The sequence below is a fragment of the Hypomesus nipponensis genome, chromosome 17, assembly GCF_054491055.1.
Source record: "Hypomesus nipponensis isolate SF chromosome 17, ASM5449105v1, whole genome shotgun sequence".
Lineage (NCBI taxonomy): Eukaryota > Metazoa > Chordata > Actinopteri > Osmeriformes > Osmeridae > Hypomesus > Hypomesus nipponensis.
Genome location: NC_140377.1, coordinates 4,986,632 through 5,003,437, shown reverse-complemented (window position 1 = coordinate 5,003,437; position 16,806 = coordinate 4,986,632). Strand labels below are relative to the sequence as shown.

At 45.0% G+C, this 16,806-nt stretch overlaps 2 protein-coding genes across 2 annotated transcripts; one reads left to right on the top strand and one right to left on the bottom strand.

Moving 5' to 3' along the window:
* Positions 1 to 3,475: 3,475 nt before the first annotated feature.
* Positions 3,476 to 8,055, bottom strand: wnt9b (wingless-type MMTV integration site family, member 9B). The gene is made up of 4 exons (XM_084678022.1): positions 7,901 to 8,055; positions 6,797 to 7,050; positions 5,671 to 5,936; positions 3,476 to 4,279 (listed from the first exon to the last, which is right to left on the bottom strand). Exons 1-4 carry the CDS (start codon positions 7,984 to 7,986, stop codon positions 3,818 to 3,820), a joined length of 1,068 nt encoding a protein of 355 aa, XP_084534148.1. The 5' UTR covers positions 7,987 to 8,055; the 3' UTR covers positions 3,476 to 3,817.
* An 889-nt stretch (positions 8,056 to 8,944) lies between these two features.
* Positions 8,945 to 16,353, top strand: arf2a (ARF GTPase 2a). Its single transcript, XM_084676965.1, has 5 exons — positions 8,945 to 9,065; positions 12,055 to 12,212; positions 12,988 to 13,098; positions 13,226 to 13,350; positions 13,493 to 16,353. Exons 2-5 carry the CDS (start codon positions 12,065 to 12,067, stop codon positions 13,652 to 13,654), a joined length of 546 nt encoding a protein of 181 aa, XP_084533091.1. The 5' UTR covers positions 8,945 to 9,065; positions 12,055 to 12,064; the 3' UTR covers positions 13,655 to 16,353.
* The last annotated feature ends 453 nt before the right edge of the window (positions 16,354 to 16,806 follow it).

Sequence of the window (16,806 nt, the reverse complement as noted above, 5' to 3'; positions counted from 1 at the left end):
TCTCTATACCTTTACACCTGACACACCTCCGCAACCTCTCTACCTCCCAACCCTCTTTCCACCCCCCCCCCAACTCCCCCAACCCACCCACCCACCGCCCCCCCCCCCCCCCCCCTGCTTCAGAGGTAGGCCTCTCTATACAGGTATGCACTCACCCTTGTCATAGCTCTAGGCAGTGCATGTTCTTGTTGTGGGTTGAGCAATTGCATTAGTCATTTCACATTCCAAATTCCTACCCCATGCCGTATCCCCGAACCCACTCTCTCTCCTGCTCCTCTGCAATCTATCCATCTCTGTTCCTCCTTTCGTCCAATCAGTTATTTCCAGTGTTAGGGCCATGCTCATGCTATCATTCTGCCTCAGTGTAGAAAGTGGTAGGATCCTAAGACTAGACTCTTGACCCGAGGGTTGAGGGGTCAGATTTCAAGAGGCGACCCTGCTTTGTGTCCTGCAGCAAGGTAGGTCGTCAAACCTGCTGCGCTTCAGTTAACATCTACTGTACTCACACAAATGAGTAATGTATAAACCTGAAAGCTATGTCAAGTTGCTATGGATAAAGGCGTTCGCTAAGCAACGCAAATATAATATCTAAAATGTCTCAGCCCTGAGCGTTATTAATCTTCATCCTTCAGAGCATGGCACACAGGTCCAGCATTGTAGCCGGCAACTGAACCGGGCGAACACAGACACACAGGAGATAGTGTTACTGCCACCGTCACCCTACATTGTGTATGTCAGTCATGTCGATGTGGTACCTCAGGATGACTGTGAGGATTTAGAGCAGATCCAGTCTTCCTGGCCACCCTCACACACCCGCATAGAAAATCCCGACTACAAACACACTGTCTCACAAACCTGCTGATCACAGACGCACACGACAAACGAACATCACATACAGTATCGACTCAAAGACGTTTCTCTGCCCTTACCTGTGTAGAGTCAGCGCCCCCCCCCCTCCCAACACACACAGATATTGATGCATGTTGCCCCCACCACATGCAGCCCCAGTCCTGTCCCCAGGGGCTAGTGCGTGAGAAGCCGGCTGTGGACTGAGCAGCCCTCATCACTGCAGCCCCTCCTCTCAGGGCAGTGGGGGGAAATGAAGGCTTTAGGAGTTCATTATAAAACAACAACAGCAGCAAGGGATTGGTCTCCTGGGGGCTCCCAACCATCCCCTCTCATCCTCCCATCTCCCTCTCTTTCTTTGGGTTTCTCAGTATCGCTCTCCCACCATCCGCTTCACTCTCGATGACCTCCTCTTTTTTTCACTCCATCGCCCTCTCATATTATTTGCAATTTTGTTTCATAAAGGTAAATGTTGATAAACGGTCATTAGATAGCAGCTCTGATCTAGCAGGGTGTATCATACTAACCTGTGGTCAGAGTGATGGTATAATTAGTTGCAGTCGGGTTTCTTGAAGAGAACAACGATGTGCCTGTCTGAACACAGTGATTAGGGAGAAACATCAAAACCCTCAATGATACACTGGTGAAGTTTAGGATTAGGTCAATGCCTCATACACAGCAACCCGTCTGTGTGTTGTGGTCTCAGTGGAGAGTTTTGTGTGGTATCTGAATCTGATGTAGAGTGATCATTAACATAAACATCTCATTGTAGAAGTCACATTAGATTGCTTGTGGTGGGGTCAAATGCAAGATGTCTTTGTTCACAAGATTCCTCTGTATCATCATCCCTGTCATTATCATCACTATTACTATTGTCATCATGGCTGGTGCATTCCGCTAGAGGCCGAACACCTGTGTGTGTGTGTGTGTGTGTGTGTGGTTGTGTGTGTGCGTATGGGTGTGTGTGTGTGTGTGTGCGTATGGGTGTGTGTGCAGCTCCTCTACCAGGGAGGGAGACCACAGCCATTTCAGATGAAAAGGAGGGCAGGGCAGTGGGATGAGGAAGTGGTTTTACTGGAGCGCTCGGGTGAAGTGCTCTGAGCAGGTGCCCACTGCCCAGCCACAGCTTCCCTTCACCTCCTCTCTCTATCACCGTCATTTTCTACAGGACTGAATGAGTGAGAATGTTGTCGAGTGAAAGGTACACAACTTTTACAAACAAGAGGGACAAGACTTTCTTACAAATGTATGTGTTCATTTATTTATCTTAATTGCTTTTAAATAAGGATACATCTTAAAATAAAAAAACAAGAACAAACATTGTTACATATTCAGCTATGACCCAGTTAAACATTTTTGTACATACATGTAATAGAATAGAATGTTAATTTCATGGCGGATGCAAAAGCAAGTATCTGCAAGGCAAATAAATCATTATGATAATTGCCCAAAGACCAGGTGTGAGGTAGAAATATAAGATTCCACTGTGCCATGCTTGGATCCCTGGTATGAGTTATTTTCACGAGTACAACTCTACAACCTTGTACAAAAAGCACAAACTCGGACTATGAACTGGTACAATGATCCTCTGAAAATGATCCATGTCTAAAACCCTTGGGGCAGTCAGACATGCACCTTTGACCTGCACACATGGACCGACGGGGAGCTTTTGTGTAGAGGAATGAAGAAGTAAGTGTGGCTATTTACTCTGATTGGTAATTGGGAAAATAAGGAGCATGATTGGTACATTTCAAAGGCATTAAACAACACCGATTTGCCTGAATTAGCCTCTTTAGAGAGAACTGTTTGAATTGGTCAGGGAAACCAAGAGCCGTTTACTTGAAACCACAGAACAGTGCATGCAGATGTACACCCCTTTATAAAACAAGTATAGAGATTTGGTATGTTCTTTACACAGTTCAGGAAAATACAAAATTGGCATGTTTCATAGACATTGTCCCTCTCACTTTGAGTGAGTCCCTTTGTGTTTTTCTTTGCACAGTAGAGCAGACACGCAAACATTTCCATAGACATTTCCATAAGAGCAACTGAAACTAAGTCTGTTTACCACACAAAAACCCTATAAATACATAGTGAAATACTTAATGAAAATGCCATACTGGCTAGTCATGATGAAAAAGCACCATGTGCTGACATTACACCCATCTCCAAATATCAAAGGATTAAGTTAAATCAGAATTCATGTGAGAGAATCATCAGTATTGAACCATAAAGGTTAGTTTTTCTCTCCTAAGAAAATGAAGAGTAGTGTACAAAGTACACATACAGTATATACATTACACTGAGCTAGTTGGAAAAGTGCTGCTTTTTCATTATGCTTGTACTGAATGAACAATTAAACTGTTCCACAGCAGGAAATCAGACATAAAAAGACAAATAATTCAATGCATCCAATTCCTTTTAGGCTGTTTACTGCAGAACTATTGCTGATGCTCTACATTTAGATAAAGCCCTTAAGCACAAAGCCGACCCAAAGCTACTGTCAGAGCCACCCCACATTTCCACATTTGGAGAGGCCAAATAAGGTTTCCAGCCCGGTACCTAGTACCCCCACCCCCCACCCACCCCAGTTTCCAGCAATACAACCATCCCCCTCGCTCCTGAGTAATGTCTCAGCAAAGCTATGCTTGATTCAAACGATTGGCCAATAACGAACAACAGCATGACCTTGTTACAATTACGTGCTCTTCTCCGAATAATATTTACTTCATCTGGGAAGACGTGCTTACATGTCAAATCCCTCAAATCAGTGTCTGTGAATGGTTGCAGTTCAGCAATTTGGACAGTTTTCAGTGGAACAAAACCCCAGCAAACTTTCAATCACTTTCTTTCTCATTCTCTTACTTCAAGTGTTCCTTCCCTCACTTCCAGCCTTGACTATGCTCGACACAGCTCCTTTGTTTAAATCCCCACCGTCTTATTGCTCTCCCACATCTCTCCTTTCCCTTTATCAGTGTTTTTTACAGGTGTAGACTTCCTCCTCCCTGACGCAGGTTTGACACTCCACGTGGCAGCACCAGCGCACCTGGCAGTGGCATGAGAGGGTGGTGAGGCGCATGGCTGTGTTGTAGCCTCTCCCACAGCACAGACTCTGGCAGCTGGTGTCCTTGGCACAGGAGCGTCCAGCCGTGCCCAGGGAGTATCGCGAGGGCCTGCAGAAGCTGGGGGAGTCTTCCAGGAAGACCAGGTCTGTCGAGCGGAGGTTCTGGCCGTGGCGTCTTGGACTCGCCAGCTCCGTTGCCCCGGTGGCAGCGTTGGTGACACTCAGAACCCGGATGGCCGTGTCGTAGCGGAACTTGAGCAGCCGTCCGGTGTCATGGAAAGGCGACAGCTGCTTCCAGCAAGTCCTCACGGCGCAGGATCCGGAGACGCCGTGACACTTACATGTTGTCTTCAGTCCGCTTTTCACTGCCTAAGAGGGGGTGGGGAAGGGGAAGAGTTCGAGATGTCAGTTTCTTGAGTCTGATATATGACCTTCTTATCTTGGCTGCCTATCGAGTCAGTTTCCTCCAGGGAGGGAGGAGGTTGGTGAGTCGAGGGAGGAAAGGAGGTTTGGGGCGGATGGTTTGGTGGTAGTTAGCCCATCTCGGTTCCAAAGGTTTAAATGATGGATTGAGGGGGATCTATTCAGCATGCAGTATTTCATTTACCTGACATCGCTCACTTGGACAGCGCCCTGCGGAATCATTTTTTCAATGTGTTGAAACTAGCTCTTTCTGTCTGCTTCTGTCTGCTTCTCTCCTGTCTCTCTGCTCTGCCTGGGGCATGGGGCACAAGCAACACAGACAGTGGAATCTCTCCACCCTGTTCTTTGTGCGTGTCTGATTGCTTGTGGAAAAATGTGATAAAAAGATAGAGGAAGAGAAGGTGAAGTTGGGATAGCAGTTGACGATGCCCTGCCTTTGGGTCAAGAGGTCACTCAGGATTAGAAAGATTCCGCCAACGAGGGTCTGTGAATGATGGGCAGGGACAGGACATGTAGCATGGCATTCAACATGACGCACGTGTGTGTGTGTGTGTGTGGAGGGGGGGGGCGGGGACCCAAGGGCTACTTTGGGGTTGAAGAGCACAGTTCCACCCACCTCAGGTATGAGACCCTCAGGGCCGGCAGAGATCATTACTGAATGATAGGACGAGGGGGGGTTGGCAAGGGTGTCCAAACACCTCCTGATTTGAACAATGACTCGACGAGTCGCTACTGAGTTGTTTAGGTGTAGGATGAGGAAGACGCTCAACTCCATGAAGATCAGATAAGACTGACTGCTTCAGTTCCTCCTGTTGTTTTTCTCTCTAAAAGGGGTCTAGCCTACCTGAGGTGTAAGATAAATGGGAAGAGCCCCAGGGCTGGCTGATTCTAAGCTACATACATGGTGGTTAGGAACATCATGTGGATTTATGAACAGCGAGTGCAGCACGCACCATACCAGAAAAAAAAATGCTTGCTCGTATATTAAGAGACCACATTTATAATCGTTCTCTCCGACGGGAAACCTTTCATTTTCTATGGGCCCGCACAGCAAGCTTTATCATGCCTGAAAACACCTGGCTCCACTGAGTCTCCTAGATCCTCTGCCTCGCCCAGCAGCCCTCCTTACCCATCAGGACAAGGGGAGATGAACTGGCAGACATTGGATATGCAATATGGAGGTTCCACAATAATTGAAATAAGGAGATTGCAAGTGTGGCAATGGCATGATATGTCTTTTTTTTTTTTTTCACATAAATAGCCAGAAGAAGTCAGATCCCTTGTGGCTTCGGTTCTATCCACACTGTCAACACTCACTCACTCACTCACTCACTCACCCGAGTTCCAACATTGATGTTGTGGGCGTCGATCTGTGCCCTCAGGTCTTTGCTGACCCTCTTCTGGCCCAGGAACTTCTTGAGAAATTTGGTGCTGTATTTCAGGTTGTCTCCACACACCCCCCACTGCCATGCCTCGCGATGCTGAATGCCAGGGGAGTCATCGCATGTGCACCTCTCCATTCGGCCTGAACTGCATGCTTTGGCCAATGCATGGGACAATGCAGCAGAAGATACTGCCAGAAGAAAGGCTGTTTCTTTGAAACCTGAAGAGGATATATGAGATTAAAGTTACACGTAGAAAAAAAGTCCATTCATATTTGTTATTGAAAAAGCATTCAGAGACAAAATTACCTTGATACAAATGCCCATCAAATATTAAGTGATAGTACTTTATTTATTGTTTTACCATACTTTAATAGTGTTTAATCGTGTAGTATCATATTCTGCTGTATTTAGAAAAGTACAACTAAACTGTAGCTTTTTTGAACCTATTACTTCTTGTTTTGCTTGATGTGTATACGTTTGGTCCTACTTTTAGTATTGTTATAATTCCTTTCAAGGCCTGAAGCTGTAGGTTACGAACTGTTTTTTTTTTGTCAAAATCTATCCCTAGCGGTATATTTTGATACAATTAATTATTATTTTGACTGGGTAGGATTTTTCCCAGATGAAAGTGAGTAATCATGCCGCCCTTTTCCTCTGGGAACGGGGCGCTTTTCCGAGATAAAAATAGACATCGAGCCCAAGTGTGTTCTGCCGCACTTTTTTGTTTTTTGGCTCTCTAGTCCGTCATTATCCGTGCTGACCTGTTCCCGGCTACTCCTCATGCTTGATGTTGATATCCAAATACTCCAGGGTTTAAAAAAATGCACGTTTCTTGCGTGGGTTGAACCTGGATATTTGATTTTGTTGCAGATAGTTTTTTTTTTTATTAAATATGTTTTATCTGAAATGCTATTTTAATGTAGCCTGTAGTCTGATTTTGTTTAGGCTATTTAAAATTGTGCATTTCCACAATATTGTCAGTATTACAAATGTTTGAACTTTAGGATAGGTCGCTCATTACTGTCATCACTCTACATTAGACTTACATATTATTTTAATTTCAATGTTATTCTCTCACCTCTTTTCAGAAGGCTCCCACGTCCATCCAGGCTGCAGTTCCAGCGCTCATTCCGGAATTGGTAACGGCACTCCAAGAGGCTAAGGCGCACTGATTCACGCAATGTCTCTGCTAGACCCGGTTCGCGGCGACAGAGTCTTTTCTGCCGTCGAGTGAGGGTCATCTGCTCGCATTGTTTTAGGTGAGCTTTTCCAGTTGGTGGTTCGTTTGAGAACGGGGCTGGTAAGAAGACTAATGGTTCTCGGCCTGTCAGCCTTAAAAAGACAAATGTAGGCAGTTGCTAAATTAGTTTCATGTTCTTGATCAACCCTCAATATTGTTTGGTTAATTTATGAAGAGACTTGAGATAAACAACATTCCACATTAATACATTCTGCATGCCTTGTTTTTTAAGTAAAGGTGAACCTCACCAAGGTATGCCACAGGCAAAACTTTAATTTAGGCTACAACACCCTTTACGCACAACCAACTGCGCATTATGGATAAATTATATCGATGATAATTTTAACACATATTTTATGTAGAAATACAAGTCGATCGATTTACAAATCATTTGGCTATAATTTCGGTCAAACAGTTACTATAAAAATTGCGACTTTTTCACAGTCGCTTCCAGCAACTAAGTAATTTGGGTAACTCCAGATGACGTGAGAAATCTGTTGTGTCAAAATGACCGGGTCAGAGACCGTGAGAACTTTTGTTTGCAACATAATTTAAGTATTATTTTTAAACTATTGGAATAAGTGTCTGTAAATATATAGCTACTAGTCCAAGTTGCCGGTCATGGTTTGTTAATAAGATTGCATAGAATAATTGAATTGACATCATGCTTGTTCTTGTGTGCTTCTATATTTTTTTGTACATCAGAAACCTGCAAATGAACAGCCTAAATTATTTTAGGAGAGCTTAATTTAAATGTATTATCATACACAAACTAGGATAACACACTGTGTGCGTAATTACGCACATGGCTCAAGAACATCATTAGGCTACTTCAGTAATGAATGTTATCAATTATTATCTCTATCCTGCAGTTTTCAATTCAGCAACAGAAAGATGAATTGTTTAAAGTATTGATAGTTTACGTTAAAAGTTGTCACTGACCCGAAATAAGCTGCAGTATGCGAAAGGAGGATGTAGAATGCAACGAGTCGCAGCAGGCAGGCGGTCCTTGGGAGCCTGGAGCACATGATGAAGGATCGTTGCTGCTCTTCATCTCGCTGATTCTACACTGAGAAAGTATGTGCCGTTTGGTCGGCGCACCTCCTTAAGTGGCCCACACAAACGTTTGGTTCAGTCCACTGCGGCAAGCGCGCTACCAAGAGAGGCTAGGCCACTTGGGAGCCCATCATTTCGCTTCACGCTCATTGGACTCACCCGTTGCTCCACCCCACGGAAACACCACCCAAATAGGATGGAAATGACAGGTGGTGCGTTGACTAATGAAGAACAAGGTTTAGACGTGTTTACATTTATAGCCTTTGATAAAGATTTATGCATTTCTCCGGAGCTAACAAGTATTTTGAAAAGTAGGTAGGCTATTGTCCAATTAGATAATTTGTATATATTATATATAATTAATATTTGTATGTAGGTAGTTTGTTCTATAAATCAGTAATTTCATGTTCAGCTTAAATAAAGGTTGATTTAAACGTATCATGTTGCTTGTGAAATAAATTTTCTTATGATGACATCTATACCCCTATTGAAGAAGGAGGAGGAATAGCCTATAAACCGCAGAAACATGTTCATAAATTGTACATAGACATGGAGCCCCATCTAGTGGATTGATACACAGTCACATGGTCGATTAGGCCAACAGTAGACTACAGTATTTCGCATCCATCCCAAAGCAGACACAAACATGTAAGTAGACTTATAAAATCAGATATCAACGCAGTTTACTTTGTTTGCGTTTGCCACACTCATACCATTATACAGGTGAAACTATGTCTTTGATTGGATAGTCACATCGTGTTACTTGAACCTGATCAGTAAGGTTGATTTGTAGGCCCAGTCTTTAATTTTCTAGAGCAAATTGAATGATACGATTTGACAATGTACCGCCCTAAACTGTACATATAATATAACGATTGGGTTGTAGTATTTTAAGGCGGTCTTACGTGACTGATGTAACAAAATGATTGGTCAAGATCCTACTATGCGCAAGGTCCATGACGCGGCTTTCTTGACACTTGTTAAAGACGCCATTTTATTGTTAGTGGCGAACAGGAGCCTAAAGGAAAGATCGAGAAACCGCCACGTAAAGGTACATTTCAAACGCATTTCTTATATTTTCTATAGTATTATTCTTTATTCGTGGGAACTGCGCACGTTGTGTCCTTTGCAAATGACTTGACCGCAAGCAATTACAACGATTTATCTGTCCACTCAGGATCACCAGGCTAGGTAACGTTAGCTAGCTAGCCGTAGATTATAAGATAGTTAGCACTAGCTAGCTGCCTCGCTAGCGAGATAATATCAGCTTGACTACTATAGCTAGGTAATCGAGCTATGTCATGATCTGTCATATTTATTGAAATGTCTCGTGTAAACCTCTGAAGGAATAATAATAATAAACAATATGTCGCGGTGTAGGAACCGTTTGGTTGTTGATTATCTTTCCGTGTTGATATTTCTTATCAGCTAACATAGCAGCTAGTCCTAGCATAGTAGTACGGTACGTATAACACAGTCGCTACCTACAGTACCTAGCTAACATTGATAGCTAGCACTAGTCAAGGTCTGAATTTGCTGACCATTACCAAGTCCATTTTACGTAGCAATATAAACCTTTGGTAGTTGTAGTAGCTAGTCTAACATTTTATCCCAAACCCTGCGACCAACAGCATTGAATCATGTTGAGGAAGCATCGCTGTCGCTGCATGGCTTAAGAGCTAGCTGTTTTAATGCTTCAGATAGTTAGCTAATCAAGTTACTATTTAAACTGACATTAGACATCTTCAAGTGTACTCCCCCGGTTGGTCAAAGTTATGAGTGGCTCAAACGTCATGGGATTTCTTTCCAACGATATTCACAAGTATAACCAGATACGCTTCAATGCGCACCGTATTTAATATAGCCTACGTCTTTAACAGATGCCACATGGCATAATCAAGTAATACATTCACTCCTTAGACTTAAATGGACAATTAAAATATTTGTTTGGATACATCTGGGATCTTTGAGGTTATGCATCTCATGTGAAGATTTGCAGACATGGATATGTCACACCCCCTTGTCCTGTGTACATCAATTATTAATCCACAGTGGCTATGCTGAATTTTTTACGAAGTTTTCCCTATGTAACTAGAATCTCTTTGAAAGTGTCGCCCACCTAGTAAACATCAACACTTGTCTAACAGCCCACATCTCATAGCTAACATATGGCGTATGTGGGATATTACACAACTTAGCAAGCAGTCTGATGACTATGACCTCCCACTGGTCTCCTCCTATTACCGGTTTCCTTAGAGGAACAAGCATTCCTTTCTGTAACCTACTTTTTTATTTTGCTGGAGGAGTCTCATGGACAGTCCTACATTTAAGAATCTAGGAGGCCTAGAGACCCTGGGAATGTCATACATGTCACTCATATATATTTTCCCCCCAAAAACATGTTTGTCCTCCTGATCCGATGTGTAGGCGTCGCTGCTATAAGTGACGTCAGGTATCAAATAAGAGCCTCTCCCATCTTTTGTTTGTCAAACAGTCACCGTTTGAAAGGGATTGTACATTTCTTCCAATGCGGCTTGTGGGTTGGTTTTGTTCTGCTGCTCTTACGCTATTCCTTTTGAACATATCAACATGTGTCACAACCTGGAATCTAGAAGGCAGGAATAACTTTGTCCCTTAGAGTACAGGTCAGAAGCTTTCTCTCTGTCTGCGCTAAAGTCTTGAGTGGAGAAGTTTTCATAGGTGTTTGACTGACATCATAGTTTTAATTCACTGGATAATTTAACAGTGTGTCTCTGCTTACAGGTGTGCTGTTACCTGTCCCATATTCAGTCTCTCAAACTGGTTCCTCTTTCCTCTGAGCACTGGTCTATATTTTCCATGTCACTAGCTTCATTGTGTGTTTCCCCTTGAGCTCCATGGCAATGACAGGCTCTCTTTGTTTTACCCCAGGCATTGAGGCGTCACCTGGGGTCTCACTAAACTCAGCACGTCTTCCTCATTGGTTATTAACAAGTCGATGAGCATTTCTATCATGGGCGATCTAATTGACAGATTCGATTTATTCAGGATTAGCTGTGCTCATTAGATTTATTCAGGATTCTAGCTTTCAGAGGTTTTGCAACATTCATACTCTTGTGAGAGATTGTACTGGTGTATTATTGTAGAAAAGATAAACGATGACAACCATAGTAAAACCGTAATAGATCATCAGAGCATAGTAGTTATAGCATGAGCTCTCAAGCACACAAGGTTGTGTGAAAGTTTACTTTAATACTCCAAGTTACACGCTAATGTTTTTTCTATATGATATCACTCAACCAGCCGGGTTCTATCTTGGGCAAGCCAATAATTCCTCTTGTGCAATTGGTAGACGGGATGAGCGGTGGGAAAACCGGTCTGTGTGTGTCTGTCAGGTTCCCACTGTGACTGTCACATGACCCGCTCTGCCCCTGGCTATAAGTACACTGCAGTTCTATAGAAATGGTGTAAGGTCTGTTTCATAAAGTACACACGTATAGGTCAGGCCAATACCTTGACATAACCTGTGCCGGAGAGCAGCTAGTTATTACTAATGTATATGGCTAAGTGTACTAGAAATGGTATTCTTTGTGTGAATATGTATGTTTTGGCTTAGTGGCAGCTCTGAACCGTGTACATGTCATAGATACTTTGCAGCCGGTTCCCTTTAAATTCTACACACATGCATGCTGATTTTATATATGCACACGCCTGTTTGTGTACAATATGAATCAGGCTTAACCTGTTGCTTTAGCGTGTGTGTGTGTGTGTTAGACCCAGAGGCGCTGCAAGAGTGCCCATTGTTAAGACACTAAATCAACACAGACAGGGATGAATGCTTTTCTCAGCAGTTTTCTCCTGCCTCAGTTTTACACTGATATTCCTACCTCACAAAGGGACGCAGTATGACATTCCTACCATCAAAGATACATTAGCTGTCTCACAGAGCAAAGAAGGAATGTAGCAGTACAGGTTACATTCAAGCTTTTATGTGATACTGTGAAAGCTCGTTAAATGCTTTTCTACCTCCTCAATCCTTCTTTTGATGTCTCTTGTTCCAGATTAGTCAAAATGGGGAACATGTTTGCAAATCTGTTTAAAAATCTCTTTGGCAAGAAAGAGATGAGGATTCTGATGGTGGGTCTGGACGCTGCCGGGAAGACCACCATCCTTTACAAGCTCAAACTGGGAGAGATCGTTACCACAATCCCTACCATCGGTGAGTTGAACCTCCCCACCCGCCTCCTGTGGCCCCAGGAACACATCCTCTATCCATGGACCTGTTCAGAATTCATGCTGTCTAGGCTCCTGTCTGTGTTCAGCTGGCCTCTTGTCTCATGTGCGGGGGTCGAAATTAACTTTGTAAACTCAGCCACATCCTCCTCCTCATCCTCCCTGCATTTAATCGCTGCCCACATGCCCATATATGCTGCCCTAAGCTGCCCTCAAGCCGTGAAGTAATGAGAATGGGGCCCGGCTCAAGCAGGAGCAGTTGGCTCATGGTCAGAGCGGACACACCTCCATGAGGGGCAGGTCTGCTTCTGGAGCCCATGTCAGCTGCGGATCTCATGCAGACAGCTTCCTGCCACTGTGCTGCCAGGCCTTAAACAGCCAACTGGAACTTGGGAGTCAGGTGGCTAAGCGGTTAGGGAATCGGGCTAGTAATCAGAAGGTTGCCAGTTCGTTTCCCGGCCGTGCCAAATGACGTTGTGTCCTTGGGCAAGGCACTTCACCCTACTTGGCTCGGGGGAATGTGCCTGTATTTACTGTAAGTCGCTCTGGATAAGAGCATCTGCTAAATGACTAAATGTAAACTCACCGTTATGTTACAAGAGGCTATCGTACTGCCCAAGAGAAAGACCCTTTGAATTGAGCAAAGTAACGACATGGGACATGGGTGCGTCGACGTTATTGACATTATGACAAATGGCCTTATTCCCTGAACTCAATCCTTACCACCCCCCGTTCTCCTGCCCCTCTCATTCCCTCTTCAGGTTTTAACGTAGAGACGGTAGAATATAAGAACATCAGCTTCACAGTGTGGGATGTGGGCGGTCAGGACAAGATCAGGCCACTGTGGAGGCACTACTTCCAGAACACACAAGGTGAGCTCAGTCCGTCGCTCCCAACCATCTCCCTTCACCCCGCCACACTCTGGACCCTGGGCTGATCTCCCCAATGTTCTGCTTCCTCCCCCCCCCCCCCCTCACACCTCCTGCTGTGCCGCACCAGGCCTGATCTTCGTGGTGGACAGTAACGACAGAGAGAGAGTGAACGAGGCGAGGGAGGAGCTGGCAAGGATGCTCGCTGAGGATGAGCTGAGGGACGCTGTGCTGCTGGTGTTTGCTAACAAGCAGGTGAGTCGACGCCTCGGGCTCGTCGTCTCTCGCGGAAGCCCGCCAAATGCATGCAATCGGTTGCCCCCCCCCCCCCCAGTCCCGTCCCGTCAAACCGATGCCGTCTAATCAAAGAGCTTTGTCTGCCTGTCTCCTCTACCAGGACTTGCCCAATGCCATGAATGCGGCGGAGATCACAGACAAGCTGGGCCTGCACTCCCTGCGCCAACGCAACTGGTACATCCAGGCTACCTGCGCCACCAGTGGGGACGGCCTGTATGAGGGCCTGGACTGGCTCTCCAACCAGCTGAAGAACGCAAAATGATGCATCATTCCACCGTCTTGTCTGTCTGTCTGCCGTCTAGATCTTTGTCTGCATCCGTGCAGTGTGATGAGCGACAGTGCTGGTCCCAGTCCTCACCCAACCCCGCTCCCACCAGCTCCCCTTTTCTCTCCCGCGTCATCCTCTGATCCATTGGGACTTTGACCAGTGCTATCCTTGTGTGTGTGTGTGTGTGCGCGAGCGTGCAAGAGTGGATCCTGAGTGTGTGTGTGAGTGTTTGTGTGCATGCATGCGTGTGAGGGTGGGTGGGTGGGTGCATGCATGTGAGCTGGGAGTGGGAGCATCCCTGCTGTGCCTTTTAACAGGGTTCCTCTCACACCTGTGGAAACGGCTGCATGGCTAACCCCCCCTGGGCCTCTCCCCCTGGGCCTCTCCCCCTGGGCCTCTCCCCCTGGGCCTCTCCCCCTGGGCCTCTCCCCCTGGGCCTCTCCCCCTGGGCCTCTCCCCCTCGGCCTCTCCCCCTCGGCCTCTCCCCCTCCCTCTCCCCCCTCCGGCCCCTCCCTCTCCCCCCTCCGGCCTCTCCCCCTCGGCCTCTCCCCCTCCCTCTCCCCCTCCGGCCTCACCCCCAGGGCCTCTCCCCTTCGGCCTCTCCCCCTGGGCCCCTCCCTCTCCCCCTCCCTCTCCTCCCTCCGGCCTCACCCCCAGGGCCTCTCCCTCTCCCCCCTCCGGCCTCACCCCCAGGGCATCCCAACATCATTTGGTTTTCGAAAGGCAAAGAAAGACCCAGGATGAGTCTTATGTGTAATCTGAAATGAATAAAGTTTATAGAAATACTAAATGACCTGATTGACATCCACCACTGTTAAGATCTGTTCAAATCCCTTGTTGAAACAACTGTTGAATTGAGACCCCATAACACGCAAGAATAATAACTCAATGTAACCTGTATCAGGTTGGAAAAAAGACAATAAAAAGACCTTTTCCATCCTAGATCCTTCTTTGCATTCTTTGGAAAATCATATTTTTTGTAATGCCAGTGAACACATCTTATGTCTTGCCCTCCCCCAAACCCTAATTAAAGCTGAAGACATGATCGAGGCAAACAACTGCATCTTCAGTTATTATTGTTGTGGCAACTTGTTTGTTTCTAATGGCTTTGGCGCTTGATAAAGCTGTGGGTGGCTGGGTTCACTGTGGATGAGACAAATTCAGTTGTAAAAACCTATTTAAAGTTAAACCTGATCGTCATCCAGCCTGCGTATGTTCTGTCTAATGTTAGAAAAGGGTAGCTAAGTCAAAAACCAGTGTTCTTGTAGATCCCAACTTAACCTTGTCATCAAGTCTTGAGGAACTCATTGATGCAATAAGTTCAGTGTCTGTGTGTGTGCGTGTGTATATGTGTTCTGCATGGGAGGCTGTGGTTTGGTGTAGTAAGAGTTTGTGTGCAGAGGGTGGAAGTGGGGTGGGGGGGAGGGGGTTATGATTTCTGCTGCATTCCTGTCCAATGGAACGCGAGGCCTTTCGAGAGTTTGTTCCCACTCTGGCTTTCGACTCGGTTGTTGTTTCCCTTGTCTTTTGACATTCTTGTTTGGATTTTTCTTTTTGTACAAAGTACCTGGTTTCTTTGTTTAGCATGCGCAGACGAGCCAGGCCTGCAGTCTTGCAGTCAAACAGGCATCATTTGGGTTGACTCATTAAGGGCTGGTTGTGTTTCGGTTCGCTTTTTCAGGTGTTGGCTTTGCAGAGTCTGGCTGTGCTGTTGGGGCATTCTCCACATGCCTCACTGCACAGTCATGCTTGTCTACTCCCAGTACTGTGTTGTTATTCTGCTCCTCAGCCCACGATCCAAACTGGAATAACGATGTTACAAATGCTGGGCTGGATCATTGTTTTCTTCTGTGTACATAATCAGGGGAGCTATTCCTGTCGTTACCACAGGTTTGTAAACATCTTCCTCATGTGAAACATGACCCGCTTACGCAATACAGTGCTATATAATGACATCCCGAGTTTACCCATCAAGTTTCCACAGCAAGCCGCACCCATCAGCAATATAGTCCCTCCCGTGTCATCTGTGCTGTATTAACGCCACCAGCGTTCACAAGGTGGACTACGCTCCACGTTGTCTGATAGATTATACTGTAACTAACAGAATGGTTTTCTGCGCATCCATATATTCCAAAGGCTTCTGCGAATGTTGGCGAGATACCATAGATCCACTTTAACACCCCCTGCTTATCGAAGAAAGCCTTTAAATAAAGGTTGCAATTTCACACTGACCTCGGAAGGGATGGACTAGGCTTCTCCCTGATATCTCTGTACAACTGGACAGTTAGATGTTATATTGTTTTATGGAACGCTCAGTCCCAGCAAGTTTTGTGAACTAGTACTACTATTGGCCTTTTTTTGTGTCTGTCAAGATCCTGTAGTTAGTGCTAAAAACCATTGAGTTGAATGGTGAGCATCATTCATGGTATATGGCAAGTAATTAAAGTGTATATGAACTTCTGTATGGAAATGTGTTTTAACTTGACAGTACAATTTAGCTATCCTTGTTCAGATGTGAAGCTTTAATTTTTTGAAAATAATTTCTGTACAAATGACACAAGAAGGTGTGTGCGTATGTTTTTCGTTTTGTTTTTCTTAATTATTTCTCTTTGTTTGTAGCTTCTTTTTTTTTTTAACCCATCTTGTAACTTCTGAGAAATGCACTATAATAAAGATATCTCTATTACAAACTACAGGTCTGATACAGGTCTGATCTATTTCCCTACTCTCATCCTTAACCCTTTAACAGTAGAAGGTGAGCTATTACCAGGTGAGCATCAACAGTACTAGTCAGGTGTGAAGCCTAGATTGGATGACATGAGAACTGTAATACTGTTATAGGCCACAAAGTGACACTGTGGCTTTACCTATGAAACAAGACATTTTCTCAAACATCAATCAATCAAATACTAAACAGCCATCCTTCCTTGAAGGTAGTGAATACTTACAGAATTCCCACTTTAGCTCTCATTGACCTAAAATGATTACATGCAGCAGGCTGTCCCTGACTAACATGGTCGAGTCGATCTGCCCCTGCAGTACACTGTTGTCATTGTTTGAAATGTGCAATAACAAGGTCATATAAAGCAATATCATTCTTCGATTTGCCTAGATCAAACGATGATCCTGCCAAGTCTTATAGGCCA